The sequence below is a fragment of the Tupaia chinensis genome, unplaced genomic scaffold, assembly GCF_000334495.1.
Source record: "Tupaia chinensis unplaced genomic scaffold, TupChi_1.0 Scaffold143796_1, whole genome shotgun sequence".
Lineage (NCBI taxonomy): Eukaryota > Metazoa > Chordata > Mammalia > Scandentia > Tupaiidae > Tupaia > Tupaia belangeri.
Window position 1 is genome coordinate 7,570,373 of NW_006203646.1, and position 18,115 is coordinate 7,588,487.

The 18,115-nt window shown below is 51.7% G+C and overlaps 1 protein-coding gene across 1 annotated transcript in view; it reads right to left on the reverse strand.

Annotated features, from left to right (window-relative positions):
- Positions 1-2,254: 2,254 nt before the first annotated feature.
- The window catches only part of GALNT10 (polypeptide N-acetylgalactosaminyltransferase 10), a 195,972-nt gene continuing 180,111 nt past the window's right edge, over positions 2,255-18,115 (reverse strand). The window contains exons 9-13 of the mRNA XM_027766965.1: positions 16,204-16,311; positions 9,835-10,056; positions 6,287-6,403; positions 3,192-3,341; positions 2,255-2,413 (exon numbers count right to left, since the gene is read on the reverse strand). Coding sequence (XP_027622766.1) covers positions 2,255-2,413; positions 3,192-3,341; positions 6,287-6,403; positions 9,835-10,056; positions 16,204-16,311 — 756 coding nt within the window. The remainder of the gene's footprint in view (positions 2,414-3,191; positions 3,342-6,286; positions 6,404-9,834; positions 10,057-16,203; positions 16,312-18,115) is intronic.

An 18,115-nucleotide genomic window follows, 5' to 3' on the forward strand; every position in this document is an offset into this window, starting at 1 on the left:
AGTGAAGCAGTTCCCAGCCGCCCTTCTAATCTGGAGTGTTACATACACTGACTGGCAAACTCTGGCCTCTGGTCCCTTGGGGGGGCACCTCAGAACCTGCTCTAGGCCCAGCATCTCTGGCTTGAAATGAGACATGAGGAAATGCACTCATTCAACAGGAACTGCACACGCCACCAAAAATGACCCTCCCCCCAACCCTGCCCCGTTCTGTGTTTGTCTAGCAAGGCACTAGAAAATGGTTCAAGTTTAGGGATTTGCTGTACAGTTGCATTTTTTTTTTCTTTGTAAAAGGCACAGTTTTTATTCCAATGATGCTGCATTGCTCTGTGATGATGAATCTTAATTTGACTCCCCAAAACTGCAATGCTCTTTTAATCCCAGATTCTAGAAGGGGTGTCGCCTTGGACTCCACTCTAGAGAGGGCTGCTTCTAAAGATATAGCACTCGTTTGGAAAAGGACACTGCGGGTCAGCAAGCTTTGCCAGCACAGGGCAGGGCGTTTACTGGGGCCGAAGTGGAAGCAACCCTTTGCCAGGTGCACGTTCAATCTGGGGGTTTGGTGGCCGGTGGTGGTGAACCTTCCCTCCACCCCCAGTAACGGATGGCCTTGAGATCGGCCAGCATCTCAAAGGCAGATTCGTGGCTCTGCTCCCAGATCTACGTCTCATTATTTAGCTGACAAATGACACGATCAAGAGACCCAACTCTACTGGGAATACTGGTTTTAAGTCTTTTCTGGGAGAGCTGGTGGAAGCCATGGATTGTGGAATGCGATTTCCGTTTCTGAATCAGTGGGTGGCAGCTGGTTCCAGGAATGCTCCCTAGTATCTCGGGAGCCCTCTGGGAGTCTGACGTGTCATTAACAAAGCAGACAGTAAACGTGACGGGCTGGCATGGCACTGGGTGAGTATCTGGTCGTGGCATTTGGGGTTTTCTCCACTGCAAACGAGACTGCAGCTGTGATGACGGTGGCAGGTTCCAGGGCTTCAGGTCCTCACTGAGGACTGTGCGGTACCGAAACTTCTGGTACAAGCAGATGGCCACAGGGCCCTCCCTCCACTCCCCACCCCAGCCCCGCCTTCCAATACCACCAACCTGGGAGTCACAGATTGTCTGTAGGCTGGGAGCTGCCTCGCCTGTGTTGTACCTGGCTGGACACTTTCATTGTAGCTTTCTAGAAACTCACATCAGAGGTGAGAATACCAGACTCCTATGCAGCGTTCTAGTTTGCGATCGAATTCTGGAGTTCTTACGAAAAACTCTAGAGTTCTGTGTGAGAACTAGAACCGAGATGAGGTCAGAGGCAAGGCATCTTGCCCACAGTCGAACCCGGGGGCCTCTGGACTCTGTGGGGGGAGTCCCTCACAGCACTTCTGTTCCTCTTCAGAGGCAGGTCACTGCCAGGAGGGAGAGGAACGTGAGAGCACGGGCAGGGAAATTCAGCCAGCATTTCCAGTCTGGAGGGGGCTCCTCCTCGGCCTTTTGCATGGGCCCAAGGGTCATCTCCGATACATCCCTGAAAAGCTGGTGGCTCGGCTGTCCTGCCTGGAGAGCATGGAAATGGGCATTTCAAATACCCAGAGTAGGAGGAGACATCCCACGTGGCCAGGGCTGCAAAGAAACATCTGGGGTCCCTCTGACCACCTAGGAGGGTCTAGCAGGCATTAGGTACTGGGTCTCGGGAGGGCCCTGGTATGGCCTGACTGAATAACCCGGGCTGTAAGAGAGGATGGAAGCGGGGTGGCAATGGCAATCACCCCCAAGACAGGCAGAAACTATAAGGCCGAGGAGGACTCTTCCCCTTCTGCGGCAGATGGGTGGCCTTGGTGCTTTTAAAAGCTGCCCCTAATAGACACATTTTGCCTCTCTCTTTAAAGTACTGTCACGTACGAGAGCCACATGAGTGCTGGGTGACGCTGCAGGTCTCACTTTTGGGTGGCCTCGGTCTGCCCTGTATGCTCCTCCTGCGTAATATTGAGGGGACACGTGGACGATGTTGAAAAGCCCTCCTGCTTTTCTGGGACGCCAGCAGGGATGCAGGGAGGCAGGCTCTGCTCTCCACCTCACTCCCACAACCCAGGAGCTCAGGGACCAGGCAGACTCTGGTTCCAGCTACAGGAGCCCCATCTGCCCTGAACTGCTGGGCCCAGCTCCTTTACACTGCAGTGGCCAGGGGGTACTGCCTCCCCGGGACAGGAAGGCTGTCATGAGCGTCGGAGGGGCTCCTCTGCACTTGCCCAGGGAACAGGACGGCTCAGTTGCTATTGAATTTCTCCAAGACTGTTGAGTTGGTGTGTTCAAACAGCCACTGCTGGGTGAGAGAGGAGGGGTCACAGGTGTTCATGAAGATCCTGTGGTCACTTTCACTGCAGTCCATGCAACTGCCACTGATGGGGTGGTACAGGGTCTTGTCCTACAAAACAGGGAGGCTATCAGCCAGGCAGCAGGGGACGTGGACAGCGAGGCGTGGCAGCCATAGCAGCGATGCGGTGGTGAGGGAGCGAGTGACCAGCAGCTCTAGGCCGGCTGCCCTTCCTCTCCAGCTCACAGCCTGACACGGCCAGGCTCCCTGCAGCCCGGGCTGCCTTGCGACCCAGTTCTGCCCACAGGGATATGGCAGAAGTGAAAGCTGCCCCCAGGCCCGGGCCCTGTACTAGCCCGTCTCTGGTCAAATTTCACTGGTCTTCATAGGGCATGCGTGCATTTGTTTGTTTGTTTCTTTATTTTTGAGAGTTTTTTGCTATAGGGCGCGTGCGCTCTCCAGAAAGAAAGAGAGAGACAGAAAGACAGAAAGCAAGAAATCACCCCCCAGGGGGGATGGCCACGCAGTAATCCCTTCTCCTCCATCCTCCTCTCAGGACCTTGGGCACACACGCACACGTGCCTGATGTGAATTTAAGCTACGGGTCCAGGACTCGAACCACTTTCGCCTATGTGGGAGTCCAGTGACATAGCCATTGCACCAACTGCTGATCCCAACGTATTTCTTTTAAAGTAAACTTAGTTGCCGACCTTTAAGATCTGGAGATTTCACATAAAAAGCTGGATTTCTAGCTTCTCTTGAATGAATAGAAAATCAGGCCTGGTAGGTTTGTGAGGTAAATGACAGAGGGGGTGGGTTGGGTTGGGAGAAGGGGGACCCCCCTACCCCCCAGAGCACGCTGCTTGCTGCCCTGCAGAGCCCGTGTCACCTGGCGGTACTTCCACAGCTGGTTGCCCTTCATGCTGTGACAGTCGTAGAGGGTGACCGGGCTGGTGTGGGAGATGGCGTCAAAGCAGAACTTCTTGGTGTGCTGGGGGTCTCCGGGCCGGATGTCCTCTCTCCAGGTGAAGGTGAATACCTGTGCACACAGGAACACCACGCGCAAGAGAGCAAAGCCAGGAGGGTTTCCTTCCTTTCTTTTCAGAAAATTATGAAAGACTTTAAACACAGAGGTCCCCAAAGGGGTATACTGACCATCCTTCCTCTTCTGATCACCCTACTCTAATCTAACCCTCACCGACGTGAGGCCGGTCTTCTACTCCGGCCCTCACGGTTATCCCCAGCTCACACTACTGTGAAGGAGTCCTGGACCCGCTCTGCGTCAGGTATAAACACTCCAGGAAGTACCATCGTAACACGCACAAGTTACCCAAAGTCCTCGGTATCATCAGGTATCTGGAGGGCAAGTGATTGCCTTATCAATTTCTTTTTCCCATCTGAATCAGAATCTAAGCTGGGTCCGCACATTGCTTTTGGTTGATAAGCTTTTGTTTTTGTTGTTGTTGAAAATAATTTTAGCAGCTTTACTAAAGAGTAACTGGCAGATGATAAACTGCACGCGCTCCAAGTGTTCAACTGGATACTGGTGACGTATGTTTACAGCCGTGAAACCGTCATCACAATCAAGATAAGGACATATCTGTCACCTCAAAATATGTCCACGTCCTAGGTAACTACTGACCTGCTTCCCATTACTAGAAACTAGTTTGCAATTTCTTGAATTTTGTAATAAAGGAATCATCTGGACCAGCAGTTGGCGTAACAGTTACGTTGTTGGACTCCCCGTTATAGTTGACCGTGGTTCAAGTCCTCGACCCAGTGCTTGACTTCATGCTGGGCGCGTGTGCATGCATGCCCAAGATCCCGAGAGGAGAATGGAGGAGAAGGGATTGTGGCGTGGCCATTCCCCTGGGGGTGATTTCTCGCTTTCTGTTTCTCTGTCTCTCTCTGTCTTTCTGGCGAGTGCACATGCCCTATAGCAAAAACCTCCCCTTCCCCCCGCCCCCCCAAAAAATGAAGGAATCATCTGGGGACAGCAGCTGGTGTGGTGGTTAAGGCACTGGACTCCCACATGGCTGACTGTGGTTTGAGTCCCAGACCTGGCGGCTTGCTTTCTCTCTCTCTCTCTCTCTGTTAGTCTCTCCCTCTGGTGAGTGCATGTGCCCTGTATCAAATTTACAAATAATAACGATGATAAATAAAATGAAATAAATAATGAAAAAAAATAAAGGGATCACCTAGTATGTATTTATTTTCCGTTTTCTTTAATTGCCATGAGGCACTTGTCTCTCCAGAGACAGACAGAAAGACATGGAGAGACGGAGGGAGAAAGCACCCCACAATGGGCACGATTACAGCACGATACCTCTTCCTCCATTTCCCCTTCCTGTTGGGATTTGGGCATACACAGACATGTGCCTGGCATGTTTTTCAAGTGGCCAGTGCCAGGACTTGAACCATGTCCAGTCACGTGGAATGCAGCTCCCTTAGCCACTAGACTATGGGCCTGGTCCCGTAGGTGCTACCTCTTTCTGACTTCTTTCACTCAACGTAATTTTGCTACAGCAACAGTTATCGACAGTTCATTCCTCGCTATTACAGGGTGGTATTTCACTGCGTGGTGCTCCATTTTCCGTTCCGGGCAACTCAGTTGCTCCCACTTTCTGTATATTGCAAATAAGGTTGGTGTGAACCTTTGTGTATAAGTCTTTGTATGAACAAAGGCTTTTTCATTTTTTTCTCCTAGATAAATACCTGGGAGTGGCATTGCTGGTTTATTAAATCGATCAACGTTTAACTTTCTAAAAAACTGTCTTTCAAGGTGGCTGTACCACTTCCACCCTGCCGGCAGTGCCTAGTTTCATTCCACCCACAGATGTGCCACCCTGGGTAGGGGCAGTCTTTACCCTAAACCTGTGGTGGGGTATCGCTGTAGCTATAATGTCCCTTTCTCTAATAACTAATGAAGTTAAGCATATTAAATCTGTTTATCTGCCACTGAGAGACCTTCTTTGGTAAGGGATAAGTACAACTCTTTTGCCCATTACATTTTTTTAATTGTTGAGTTTTGAGGGTTTAGATATGAGTCCTTTATCAGATATTTGCTTTACAAATATTTTCTCCCAGTCTACAACTGTCTTTTTATTTTCTCAACAGTCTTCTTAATTTTTTTTTTTTTTAAGGTTTTTGCCATAGGGCATGCATGCTCGACAGAGAGAGAAAAAATGAGCAATCAACCCTCCCACTCCCCAGGGGAATGGCCATATTTGTAATCCCTTCTCCATTCTCCTCTTGGGATTTTGGGCACGCATGCACTAACACCTGGCATAATTTTCAAGCTGCTGGGTCTGAAACTTTAAGTGTGGTCAGCCAGGTGTGAATCCAGTGCCTTAACGACCACGCCACCTGCTGGCCCTCAACAATGCCTTTTAAAGAACAGAAGTTTTCATTTTGAAGACGCCTATCAGCTGCTTACACTCTGCATTATTTTGAGAACTCCTTTGAGAAGTTCCCCCCCCCCCCGTAGGGGGTCAGCCCTCTCCCACTCTCCTCCCTACCCTGCAGACCAGGCTGACCAGGTGCGGCTCCATGAGATGAGTGGGTAAGGACCAGGCTCAGGAAGGTTGATGCGTGAGAGCAAGGGCCCCAGGGCTTTTCTAGAACTCCTGAAAGGGGTGAGCCTCTGCGCTGGGGGCTGGAAGACTGAGCTGACAGTCACACCTGCCACCACACGGTGAGACTGGCTAAGAAGGAAGATGACAGAGAGAGATCCAGATGGCAGCATCTAGACTTTCCTGTGACATGAGCCAATAACTCCCTCTTCCTGTTGACGGCCACTTGGGCTGGGGTCTGTCATCCTTACAACCATACTGCAATGTAAGAGAGTCCCCTTTCTGAGGGAGTCCTCAGGAAGCGCCATTAACTCCTGCCGTGAGCTGATTTTCATCACTCGTCACTGAAGAAATCATGACCTCTCTCCTTCAGCTCTGACCACCTGGCCAGTCCCTGAGGAGTGGCCCTTACCTGCATGTTGTTCCAGGCAGCCTCCCCGCGGCCCCGGACACAGGCTTCCAGCCTCAGCGGGGACCCCAGGGCCCCATGCTTCGTGTCTGCACACAGCCCCGTGCCCACATTGCGAATCTGGGGAGGAAGACAGAGGCATGAGCCAGCAAGGCACTGCAAGGGGTATATGGGATCTTGCTGGAGGTGGGGCACTGAGGCAGAGGCAGGAGAGGGGTTAAGCTCCCCACTACCTCATGAAAGCACCCTGGGCTGCTGGGAGGGCCTGAGCTCTCAGGAAAGGGGCACTCAGCCCACTGCTGTGTTTAGGGACTCACAGTTATGAGGTAGTGGTGTGGGGCAAACTGAAGGCAAGCCCTGCTTGCCTGAGCTCCACTGCCTGAGAATTTGATCCTATAGGCCCAGGAATCTAGTTTTACCCCCATTCCAGATGACCCAGGGGCAGGTTGTTGAGGGACCATGCCTGGAAAACAGCTAGAAAAGGACAGGAAGTCTCTGCTGCAGACCTTGGGCTCTCTCTGCTCTTGAGGGCATCTGAACAGCAAGAGGTAGACCCTTCCCCACTCAAAGACAAAGAACGATAGTGCTCTCAACCCTTCGGCCGCTAAGGCTAGGCAGTGTGGTGTGGTGAGGTGTGGTGCAAGGAGCCCTGGCTGCAGCCTGCAGCCTAGCCAACAGGCACTGATGGCACTCCCTGTGGCGGGCCACTGTGCTAGTGCAGTGTCCCGTCATTTCCAACCTCACAGGTACCACTCCTGTTTGGCCCGAGAGGTGGGTGTGTGGCAGTCGTGAGCAGGTGCAGCTCTGGGTTCATGTTGCAGGGAGTCTCGACCCCAGCTGTGTGTTTTGAATCTATCCCTGTGTCTTCCCAGGGCCACTCCTTGCCAGTGACAGAGGCAGGGGTACTAGGGCAGGCCTGTTCTGGGAGACGCTGGGCTCCTCTGACCACCCAGAGGACCCTGCACTGACCTGGGGCCACAGTCCAGGTCTCCTCCTACTCCACCCCTCCTTCCTCCCTCTCCCCTTCGCCGAGGTCAGCCCCGTCTCCCTGGGTCGCTTTTCTCCTCGCAGGTGTTTCACTGTGACTCTCGGGCACATCTATTCCTACTGTGGCATCTGCTTCTCAGAGGACCTGAACTAACACAGAAGCGAAAGAAGCTCGCGAAGAACTGAGAGCGTCACGACTGGAGTCAACCCAACACCTTTTCTAGAGTCCTGGTGGTGGGGCTGTCCAGGCGGCTTATCAGGTGAGGCCTCTGGGTCTGGACGAGTCATACCTGGAGTCCCTGCCGGCCCAACATGCCTCTCTCCCTCCACAGGTAACAACACTCGGCTTTTCCACGGGGCCGTGCTTCCGCACCCACCTGTGGCCAGCCAGAGTGCCCACCCTGCCCTTGTTTTCTCACATCCCCTCTTGACCACAGTGATGGGGAGAGGCTCTGAGTGATTCTTACACCTTTGCTAACTCTCCGGGGAAGGACTGGCTAAGCCGAGGGTTTGCCAGCCTGAAGCTTCTGGAAGCCACCTCGCTACCTTCAGTGTGATAACACAAAAGAAAGCCGAGTTATGCAGAAGAGAAAGAGACAGACTCATTTAAGGCCTACGATCCAGGCTGGCTGAAGCATGGCTACTCCAATGTGAATCAATAAATTCTCCTTTTTACCTTAAACTGGGCTGAAAGAGACCCAACTCCTGGGCTTCCCTCTCCAAGCCCCAACACACCCCTCTACAAACGAGCAGGCACTGGGCTGAGAGACCCAGGATCCCATGACGGGATGCCTGTCTGCCTGGTGGGACTGGCCCGCCTGCTCCAACAGCTTCACGGCTGCAGCAAGTCACCTGGAGCCCCTGGTCTATGCCTGGCTTAGAGCTCTGCTGTAGTTGCCATTCCGGAATTTTTTTTTAAAGAGAGATTTTTGCTATAAGGAACATGTGCTCGCTGGAGAAACAGAGGCAGAAAGCAAGAAATCACCTTCCCGGGGGGATGGCCATGTGCAATCCCTTTTCCTCTGTTCTCTCAGGATCTTAGACATGCATGCACACACACCCAGCATGCGTTTTAAGTTGCTGGGTCTGGGACTTGAACTGTGGTCAACTACATGGGATTCCAGCAATGTAACTGCTATGTGCCATTTGCTGTTCTTTCTGGAATTCTTAATAGTCTCATCTTTTTTTTTTTTTTTTTTTAATGAGAAGTTTTTGCTATAGGTAGGGCATGTGCACTCACCAGAAGACAGAGAGACAGAAAGAGAGAAATCACTCCCCAGGGGAGATGGCTACGTCACAATCCCTTCTCCATTCTCCTCTGGGGATCTTGGGCACGCATGCACATACACTGGGCGTGAGTTTTAAGCCATCAGGTCTGGGACTTAAATTGCAGTCGACTACATGGGAGTCCAGCGACATAGCCATTACGCCAACTGCTGGTCCCAGTAGTCTCGTCTTTGCACTGTGTTTTGCAAGTGGAGTGTGACAGGACAAGGGCGCGAGCATAGGAGCTGAGGAGTGTCTGCGGCTCTGTCCTGTGCTGTCTGCACGTGGCCTTCCCTGCCCTGCAGCACAGAACCCAGCACCCACAATACCTGGGAGCTCAGCAAGACTCAAAGTGGGTGCTATGCCTGCGACTGAGTAAGTGAGGTGCTGGCAGGTCCCCGAGGCCAGGTCTCCTCTTCCAACCAGGTCGCGAGTGGGAGGTGCAGAGAAGGGCAATGCCAGTCTCAGAAACAAGACTGACCAGGAGCCACCAGGTCCTTCCTTCCTGGCTGCACTGCCTCAGGTTCCCCGCTGTTTATGCAGGGAAGGGAGGGGAGGGAAGCCGCAGTTCCTTCCCCTGTCAGCCTTATTGGTAAACTGCTGGCAGAAATGAGCATCTTCAAGAGGGGAAATAAAAACAGCCAGGCCGCTGCAGCACTTCCCTCGCTCAGGAGAGTGCGAAGTCTGGAGCCTGCACTTAATTTGCATTTCAAACCCGCACAGCATAACAACAGGAAAGGTCAAATTCACATGCATATTTTATTTTATTTATTTATTTTTTTAGGTTTTTGCCATAGGTGAATGTGCTTGCCAGAGAGAGGAAGAGAAAGAAAGTGAGAAAGCAATCCTCAGGGGAGAAGACTATGCCATATCCCTTGTCCTGCATTCTGTTCCACGCACATGCACCCGGCATGAGTTTCTACTTTAAGTTTATTTATTATTATTTTCCAATTTGACCAGAGACAGACAGAGAGAGGGAAAGTGAGAAAGGAAGCCACCAGGTCCAGGACTTGAACCATGGTCGGCCATGTGGGATCCACCACCTTAACCACCATGCCACCTGCTGGCCCTTCATGGTAATAGTTTAAAGTTTTATTTTTCCTATACTCAGACTCCTAAATAGCAAAACTAAACCAAACCAAAACTCCAAAAAACTAAAACACCATGACAAGGCTAGTGAGAGCAGGAAGGAAAGGAGACAGTTGGTCCCTGTTTACACCCCCCACTGCGCTTTCTTCCTGTCTTGTAAACAAGGGTGGGAGTCAGCATTCTGCCCGGGGCCCCACAGACACACTCACCTCCCCCCACGCTGCGGCCGGGGGCTCCACCGGCGGGTAGAATTTGGGCAGATCCCAGGCAATCTTGGTCATGAACCACTTGAAACTCTTACAGTTGAGGGAGCTGCGGAGCTTCTTCTGGGCTGCCACGTCGCCCGCAGAGAGGTGGCGGTACTCTGGCCGGCGCTGGTAGATGTACTCTGCGTACTCGTCCATCCACACTTCCGCCACTCGCTTAAGGTTCTGGGGGTAAAAGAAGAGTGTAAGGGGTGAGGCCAGGGGGTGGGTGCAAAGGGTGCTGGCAAGCTGAGGTCAGGTTTTCTGTTTCCTTTTTGTAAAAAAAGATTTGTTTTATTTAAATTTACTTATTTATTTATTTTTAATTTGACCAGAGAGGGACAGAGAGAGAGAGAAAGAGAGAGAGAGAGAGAGAGAGAGAGAAAGCCGCCAGGTCTGGGACTCAAACTGTAGTCGGCCATGTGGGAATCTAATGCCCTTAACCGTCACGCCACCTGCCGGCCCCTAAGCTTTCTTGTCTTGCATTGCACCAGAGATCCTCACCCCACCATGAATTCAGGCCTTCTGTACTTGGGTTATTTGTGTATATTTCCAGGACTCGACAACTGACAGTAGAAAAACAGATGGCTGCTGCTGCATCTGCCCTTCTCCCATCCCCTCTCTTTAAAGAATTATTTACTTAATTTTATTATTATTTTAAAAATTCGCTATAGGGTGCATGTGCTCAAGAGACAGAGAGAGAGAGAGAGAGAGAGAAAGGAAAAGTGAGAAAGCAAGCTATCAGGCCTGGGACTCAAACCGCGGTCAGCCAGCTAGATGGGAGTCCAGTGCCTCAACCACCACACTGCCTGCTGGCCCCATCATCCCCTCTTGTTCTTGCAATAGTCACCCACCAGGTTCCATTGGGGGCCACCCACTCATCTCACTGTCAGCTCATGTGGCTGAAGAAAAGCATGTGACCCCACCTGGAAAGAGTAGATATTCCTGGCCCCCGGGATTGGTCCCTAGTGAGCACATGACCTGAGCCAAGCAGCAGAACCAACACAGGCACTGGCCCTGGAGTTCTGCTGGGATAGTGGGAAGAACGGCTTGTTTCTGCAGAGAGAGCTGCTGGGCCCAAAGGTCACAAGAGGAAAACCTATCTACGGAGGAAATGAACCCCCAGAAATTGCAGTCACGTGAGCTACTAAGTCCCCGTTTTGCTTAAGCCAGTTTGAGTTGACTTTCTGTCATTTTCAACTAAAGGAGTTCTGACAGAGTCACACGGTGAAAACAAATTCTCATTTGCAACCAAAAGCTATAAATTCCATCAACAGCTGGAATTTCTAATAATCTCTTGAGGTGCGAAGGTTGCTGCTGCTTTTTTGAATTATGAAGCACAAAGATAACAATAAAGATAAGCACATTATTGACAGCTCGTGGCAGCAGCGGAGGAAATACCCCGTGCACGAGCAGACTTGGGGTAGAGGAAGAGGGAATTCTTACGTGTAAATGCGATGGCCATTCCTTACTCCATCTGCAGTGGAGACGCCACCGACAAGAACTGACAGCTGATCCCAGAGAGCACACCTTCAGGGTTCAGGGGACATTTCCTGCTCCCAAACATCTTCCTTTAATTCCTGCCTGTTGCCAGAAAGTCCACCACCCCAATATTTACCTCTCAGGCTTCACCCCTGGCATAAGCTTTTCTCCCTATTGCAATCCCAACTTTCCTCTGAGGGGTAAAGGAGAGGTCACCTGTTAGGTAGTTACCAGTCATTCACAGCAAAGTGTGAAGGGCTGCTCTGGGAGCAGAGGGTAAGGCAGGGCCCAGATGTGTCTGCGTTTTCTGTAAAGAGCCAGATAGTAAATATTTAGGCTCTGTAGACCCTATGGTCCCGACTCCGAAGTAGCTCTAAAGCACCCAGGGACACCAAGTACACTGCGAGGCTGTGTTCCAACAAAGCTTATGAACACTAAAGTTTGATATTCATGTGTCACAAATTCTTCTTTTGATTTCCACCTCCCAGAAGTGTAAAAACCATTCTCAGCTCACGGGCCATGCAAAATGCCAAACTCAGGAGTTGGCAAAGGGGGAAGGAAGCCAGCAGGAGGGGGGCCTCACCTGAGACAAAATTCACCAGTCTCCCCAATTTGGCTGGCACTGAGTTTGGGACCAGGCAATTCCCGAATTTCCGTGCGGCTATCTAGCCCTTTGGGAGTGCTGAAGAGTCCACAAAATGCTTTAGAAACAGTGCTGTCCCTGCCAGGTCCCCACACAGCAAGGGCTGTGCTTAATTTGAAACTGTGCCCAGAGGAAGCTGAAGGCCTGACAGAGCCTGTCTGTATATTTTTAAATGTTTATTTATTTATTTTTGCTATAGGGCACATGTGCTCGTTGGAGAGAGAGAGATATAGAGAGAGAGGGAGGGAGAGAAATCACCCCTTGGGGGGATGGGTATACTGCAATCCCTTCTCTTCTACTCTTGCCTCCAGATTTTGGGCATGCATACACATGCACCTGGTGTATTTCTCAAGATGCCAGATCTGGGACTTGAACCATGCTATTGGCTATGTGGGATCCCGTGGCCCAAACTTCACACCACTTGCTGGCCCTGGAGCCCGTCTAGACGAACACTCAAAAACACAGTACTTCCTCCCCTTTTTCCAGGCTGTCCACCACGTCCTTCAGCTCGCTGACCAGCTCGGGCTGCGGAGGCCATGAGGACCCACGGTAGCTCCACTCCAACAGGAAGCAGGCCCGGCTAGTCTGCCCCTGGAAAGCTGCCAGCACTCAACAGCGTTATTATAAAGGATCGCAGAACACAGTATTTTAGCTCTAATCCTAATTACTATTTTAATTGATACGGCCTTCTTGTATTTTCCAGACGTGGCTTAGACAGCTATTTCTCCCAGATCTTAACCTTCCATTCCGTGGACTGATCCAAAGGGAAGGACTTTACATGCCTTTCCCTTACATCTCATAAAAAGGACCCTGGGATTTTCGTGGGCTTTGTGTTCTCACCCCCCTGCTCTCAGCTCCTTCCTGGTTCCCACCTGCACTTCTCACGCTTGGATTACAGAGAGCTGCCTAGACCCTTGGAGAGAGCCTCACCAAGTCTGAGTGGGTTTCTGTTGCCGCTTTCCCCAGAGGCAGAGACAAGAGAGACCTTTATAATTTTAGTCAACAAAATAAGACTAGCTCGGGGACCAGCAGGTGGCGTGGTGGTTAAGGGTGCTGGAGTCCCACATGGCCAACCAAGGTTTGATTCCCAGACCTGGAGGCTTGCTTTCTCACTTTCCCTCTCTCTCTCTCTCTCATTCTGTCCCTCTCTGGTCAAATGAAAATAAATAAATAAATAATTAAAAAAAAAATAAGACTAGCTCCTTGTCTTTTCTTCCTTTGGGGAAAAGTTTTGCTCTAAGGCACATGTGCTTGTTGGAGACACACACACACAGAGAGAGAGAGAGAGAGAGAGAGAGAGAGAGAGAGAGAGAGAAAGTGAGAAATCATGCCCCAAGGAGAATGGCCAAGCCACACACCACTTTTCTTCCATTCTCCTCTCAGGATTTCGGGGACACACGCACACGCGCACGGTGCGAGTTTCCAGGTCCAGGACTTGAACCGTGGTAAGCTATGTGGGAGTCCGGTGCCTTCACCACTACACTACTGCTGGCCCTGATAGTTCATCCTTCTTGAACTGCCACCTCCTCGCTGTGTCTGGGTGTTTGTCCTTCCGGCATCTGCACACTTCCCTCTTCATATGCGCCTCCTAGGGCTCCTCTCAAAGCTACCAAGATGGTGTTCTGGGAGCTGATGCTACAGAAGGCTTAGGGTTGATGAAAACACTGAGCAAATATATAAAATACGATCCGCAACGAATAAGGGTAGCTACTGCAATAAAAGGCCATGCTCGACCGAGGCATCCTTCTGGTCCTGCAAACCTACACATAAGCAGAGCCGGCAGATCACAGGGCTCTAGGGAGCTCTTTGAAGGAGAAGCTTTGAAGGAGGCATGGGGCATCTCCAGACTGTTAACTGGTTTCAAGTCAAACTCAGGATCCTGATTCGGTCCACGCAGTGAAAAACATCCCAGTGTCCAAACACGGACTTGAGATAAGATACTGAAATAAACTTTCCAGTTGTGACTGGTACATTGATGCTGACCCTAAGAATACAGAACTATAGCAGTTACGATGAAGGAACCCTGGCTCTGTGCCAGCTTCCTGTCAGACCTAAATGGGTTTGAATTCTGGTACTAGTTACTTAACATCTCTGTAACTCACCTTCCTCATTTCTAAACTAGGTGTTAAAAATGTGGGGAAAACGGGCCAGTCCTGTGGTTTCTGGTTAAAAGAGCGGGATTCCACATGGCGGATTGCTGTTTGAATCTGGGCCCTGGTGGCTTGAAAACACACCAGGTGTGTGTGCAGGTGTGCCCAAAGTCCTGCCAGGATGGGGACGCGGAGAATGGACTGTGGTGTGACCATGTCATATGGGGAGGGGTTGCTTTTTTCCTTCCCTCCCTTTCTGGCCGGCACATGTACCTGCTGGCAATTAAAAAAAGTGAGAATTACGTGAGATAGCATGTAAGACGCTAAGCATGAGGCCTGGCTGAAGGAGGATCTGTGTTACTGTAGTTAATCGGAGCGGCTGAATTCATCTGCAGTTCAGAAACAGGAGCTGCGCCTTATAAATGACAGCGTTAGGGTTGGTGCTGCCCAAGGAAAGGTTTGAGTGTCCCCCTGTTTCTTTGTAGCTGCGGGTGTGGCAGTGCCGGGCTTACAGGGAGCTCTTTCCTGCCTGGCACCTTTCTGAGGGCTCGTCCCTGGTGTTTCTGAAGACGTGTGACTTCTGGCTCGCCAGGCTGAATGCAGAGCCCAGCCTTCGGGTGGGAAGGGCCGTTCAGAGCGCTGACGGCCAGCGAGGCTGTCGTTAAAAGTTTCTACCACGAGAGGGCACTGCGGGCTCTCTTTCCAAAAAAACTCTCTTTCCCCCCCCGCCGGCTCAAGGCAGCGGCGCTTCCCGGAGCTCAGCTCCCACCCACACCGGGAGCCCGCCAGCAGACGCCAAGCCTCTCTGAGCCTCTGGGGCTTCCTTGTAGGTCACAGGATAAGAGGGCTTCCAGGACCCAGAGGCCACAATCCTGCACGTCAGAACTGTCAGGTGACTAGGGAGGAGGACGTGGAAGGAGGCGGTGTGGGCTGATGCCCAACAGACTCCCTAGGAGGTGGGTTGGGGTTTGGGGGGATCACTGACTAGGGGAGGGAGGGAATGAGGCTCCCCGGAGGCAAGGCTGTGCTGTGACCTTTACTGCTTCTCCCAAACCTCCCTTTACCCTCTGGGGACCCTCCCTGCTCTTCTTTTATCTTTCTGTGGTCACCTTGATTTACTATTATTTCAAAATGTTTAATATAACAAAACCAAAAATCTCTGGCCAAACAGATTTCCATTTGTGGCCGGTGACAATTTAATTCAAGCAATGATTGATACAAACGATTTTATGGCAGTGAAACAGTCTGACACAGTTTTTGCCCATGCAGGTGGGGGGAGGGGAGAAGAGGAAGGTGCTGACATTTTAACTCCCACCTCCAGGAACTTTTAAATATCTTTTTTTTTTTCTTTTTTTTGAGAAGTTTTTGCTATAGGGCGTGTCTGCTTGTCAGAAAGACACAGAGACAGAAAGCGAGAAATCACCCCCTAGGGGGAATGGCCACACCTCAATCCCTTCTCCTCCATTCTCCTCTCGGGACCTTGGGCACGCATGCACACGTGCCCGGCGTGAATTTAAGCCACTGTGTCCGGGACTCGAACTGTGATCGACTACATGGGAGTCCAGCAACATAGCCATTACGCCAACCGCTGGTCCCAGTAACTTTAAATACCTTGTCTCAGGCTTTCCCAACGCACCAGGCACCCTGTATCAGTATGTGCCCGGCATTTTCATGAAGTCACTCCTCCCTGTACCTACTTTGGCTTTATCCTAAGTCTATGAAATCACAAATGTGCTACGCTAATCCACATTCATTTCTAATCCACATTAATTTAAACACGCGGAAATAAAAATGTTCCCATTTCTGCCTGCTAAGATCATCGCCTCTGTCATGCTTCAGGAAGCCGCACTGTCTCCTTCACTCACTGGGCAATGCTCCCTGTGGGAAAGAGCTCCCTTTAACAAGGAAACAGGGTCAGAGCAGGTAAGTAACCCTCCCACAGTCCCACAGCCAAGATGGGCTCAAGTGGGGCTTTAAGGAAGTTCTTTTACATGGGACTCCACCTGGAGAATGGGGGTACACCCTCACACGTAGGGGTCACACCCTGGGCCCCAGCGAGCCTTCGTGGGGCTGTCAGGCCTCGGTCCCCTCCTCCCCGGGACGGAAGTGCCAGCTTACCCGGGCCAGGCTGACTCCGGCTGGGACCTTGTAGGGCACATACTTCCTGTAGATGTGGCCCACCCTGGAGCAGGGGATGTCCTCCATGCGGCCTCCACACATCCACACCTGCAGGGCGAGGAGGGAGAGGCTGACGTTTCTCCAAGTCACCATCCCCACAGAGGACGGTGTTCCTCTGTGCACTCAGCAATCACAGCCCGATGGCTCCTGACTCCGTCACAGAACTAACTACGTGGGAAACACAGAGACGGCGGCAGTGAGAACCTGCCAGCGCCCTCCGAGAGCTCCACACGCACGCGGTATTTAAGCCTCACTGGAAAATCGGTCAAGTGGATGGAACGTTGCTCCATTTTACAGGGGCTGAAACTGAGGCTCAGAGACTTGAAGAGAACTGTCAAAGGCCACCCTTAGTGAAGGGTGGAGTCAGAACTGACACCAGAGCCTGAGCTCCACACAGCCATGGCCCCTGGCAGAGTGGTGTTGTCAATCTGAAGGTGCATCGGGGATTCTGGAAAGACTATGGTGGTGGCATGGTGACCATATGTCTGCCATGGGAATGGGAGGGGACGAGGTGGCACACAGGCTGTGTTTACTGACGGGTCTCAGTTCCGGAGTTCTCTCCTAAGTCTTCACTGGGTTCCTCTGAGGAGTTCTGTCAGCCCCGGGCCCCACCTCCTCTGCAGTCTGGCTTGCTAAGCCACGCTGCGGGGTTCTGCTGCAGAGTGGGAGCTGATGTCCTCCCTGGTGCCTGTCCCTGGCAGGAATGTCTAGTGTCACAAAGAGCTCCTGAGTATTTGCACGCTGGTCAGACAACAATTTGGGAATTTGTTTTTTGAGTGTTTTTTTTTTTTTTTTTTTTGCTATAGGGTACGTGCACTTGCTGGAGAGGCAAAGAGACAGAGAGAGATCAAGTGAGAAATCACCCTCCAAGGGGATGGCCATGCTGCAATCCCTTCTCCTCCATTCTTCTTTCAAGATTTTGGGCTTGCATGCACATGTGCCTGGCATGATTTTCAAGCCATCGCGTCTGGGACTTGAACCACGGGTAGCCATGTGGGAGTCCAGCGCCTTAACTACTATGTGTCTGCTAGACTACAATTTGGGAATTTGGAACAAGTACAGTCAATGTTGGCTTATACCCACTGTTGGCACCAGCCTAAACAGACTCTTCAGCAGGCATGGGTTCAAATCCTAGCTCGGGCACCCACAGCTTTCCAACTTTGATCAAGGTCCTGAGCCTCTTTCAGACGGTTTCCTCCTCTGGACTAGGTGAGGCTGGGCAGGGTGAGAGATTGCATGGGGAGTGCTTAGCACAGGGCTTGGCACACGTGCAGTCAGGCAGGACAGTATGATGACTGAGCCGTACGTCTGACCGTGGAGTCCTGCCACAGGCCACACATTGCTGGGGACACATCACAGGACTAGGTCAGCCCAAGCCCCAGCTCTCAGGGAAGGGGAGAGTGGTGACCAGCCTCCAGGACGGCCCTCAATGACCCTTGGTTCCTGGTTTTTGTGCCCCTAAGTAGTTGCCTAGAGGAATGACCCGTGCAACCACTGTGACATTGCAGGAAGGCCAGTCATCGGGACATGCGGCTTCCGCCTCTCTCTGGGATCCCTCTTGTCTGAGGACACATAGCACCAGGGAGAGGTCCTGTGGGGAGAGCTCAGGGCTCCTGCTGACCGCACCGACTTCCAAGCCAGGTCTGCAGAGAGGGAGGGAGCCCTGGCACACGTCCTGACCAGAACCTTCTGACAGACCCAAGCCAGAACTGTCGAATTTGCAAAGCGAGCAGTCAGACAGACCCACTGTCTGCAGGTACGGCGTGCTACTTAAACCTCACCAGCCAGGGAAGCCATCTCACTTGGGAGGGGATACTTGAGGGGGCACTTAAATGGTGAGAGGGGAAAGAGC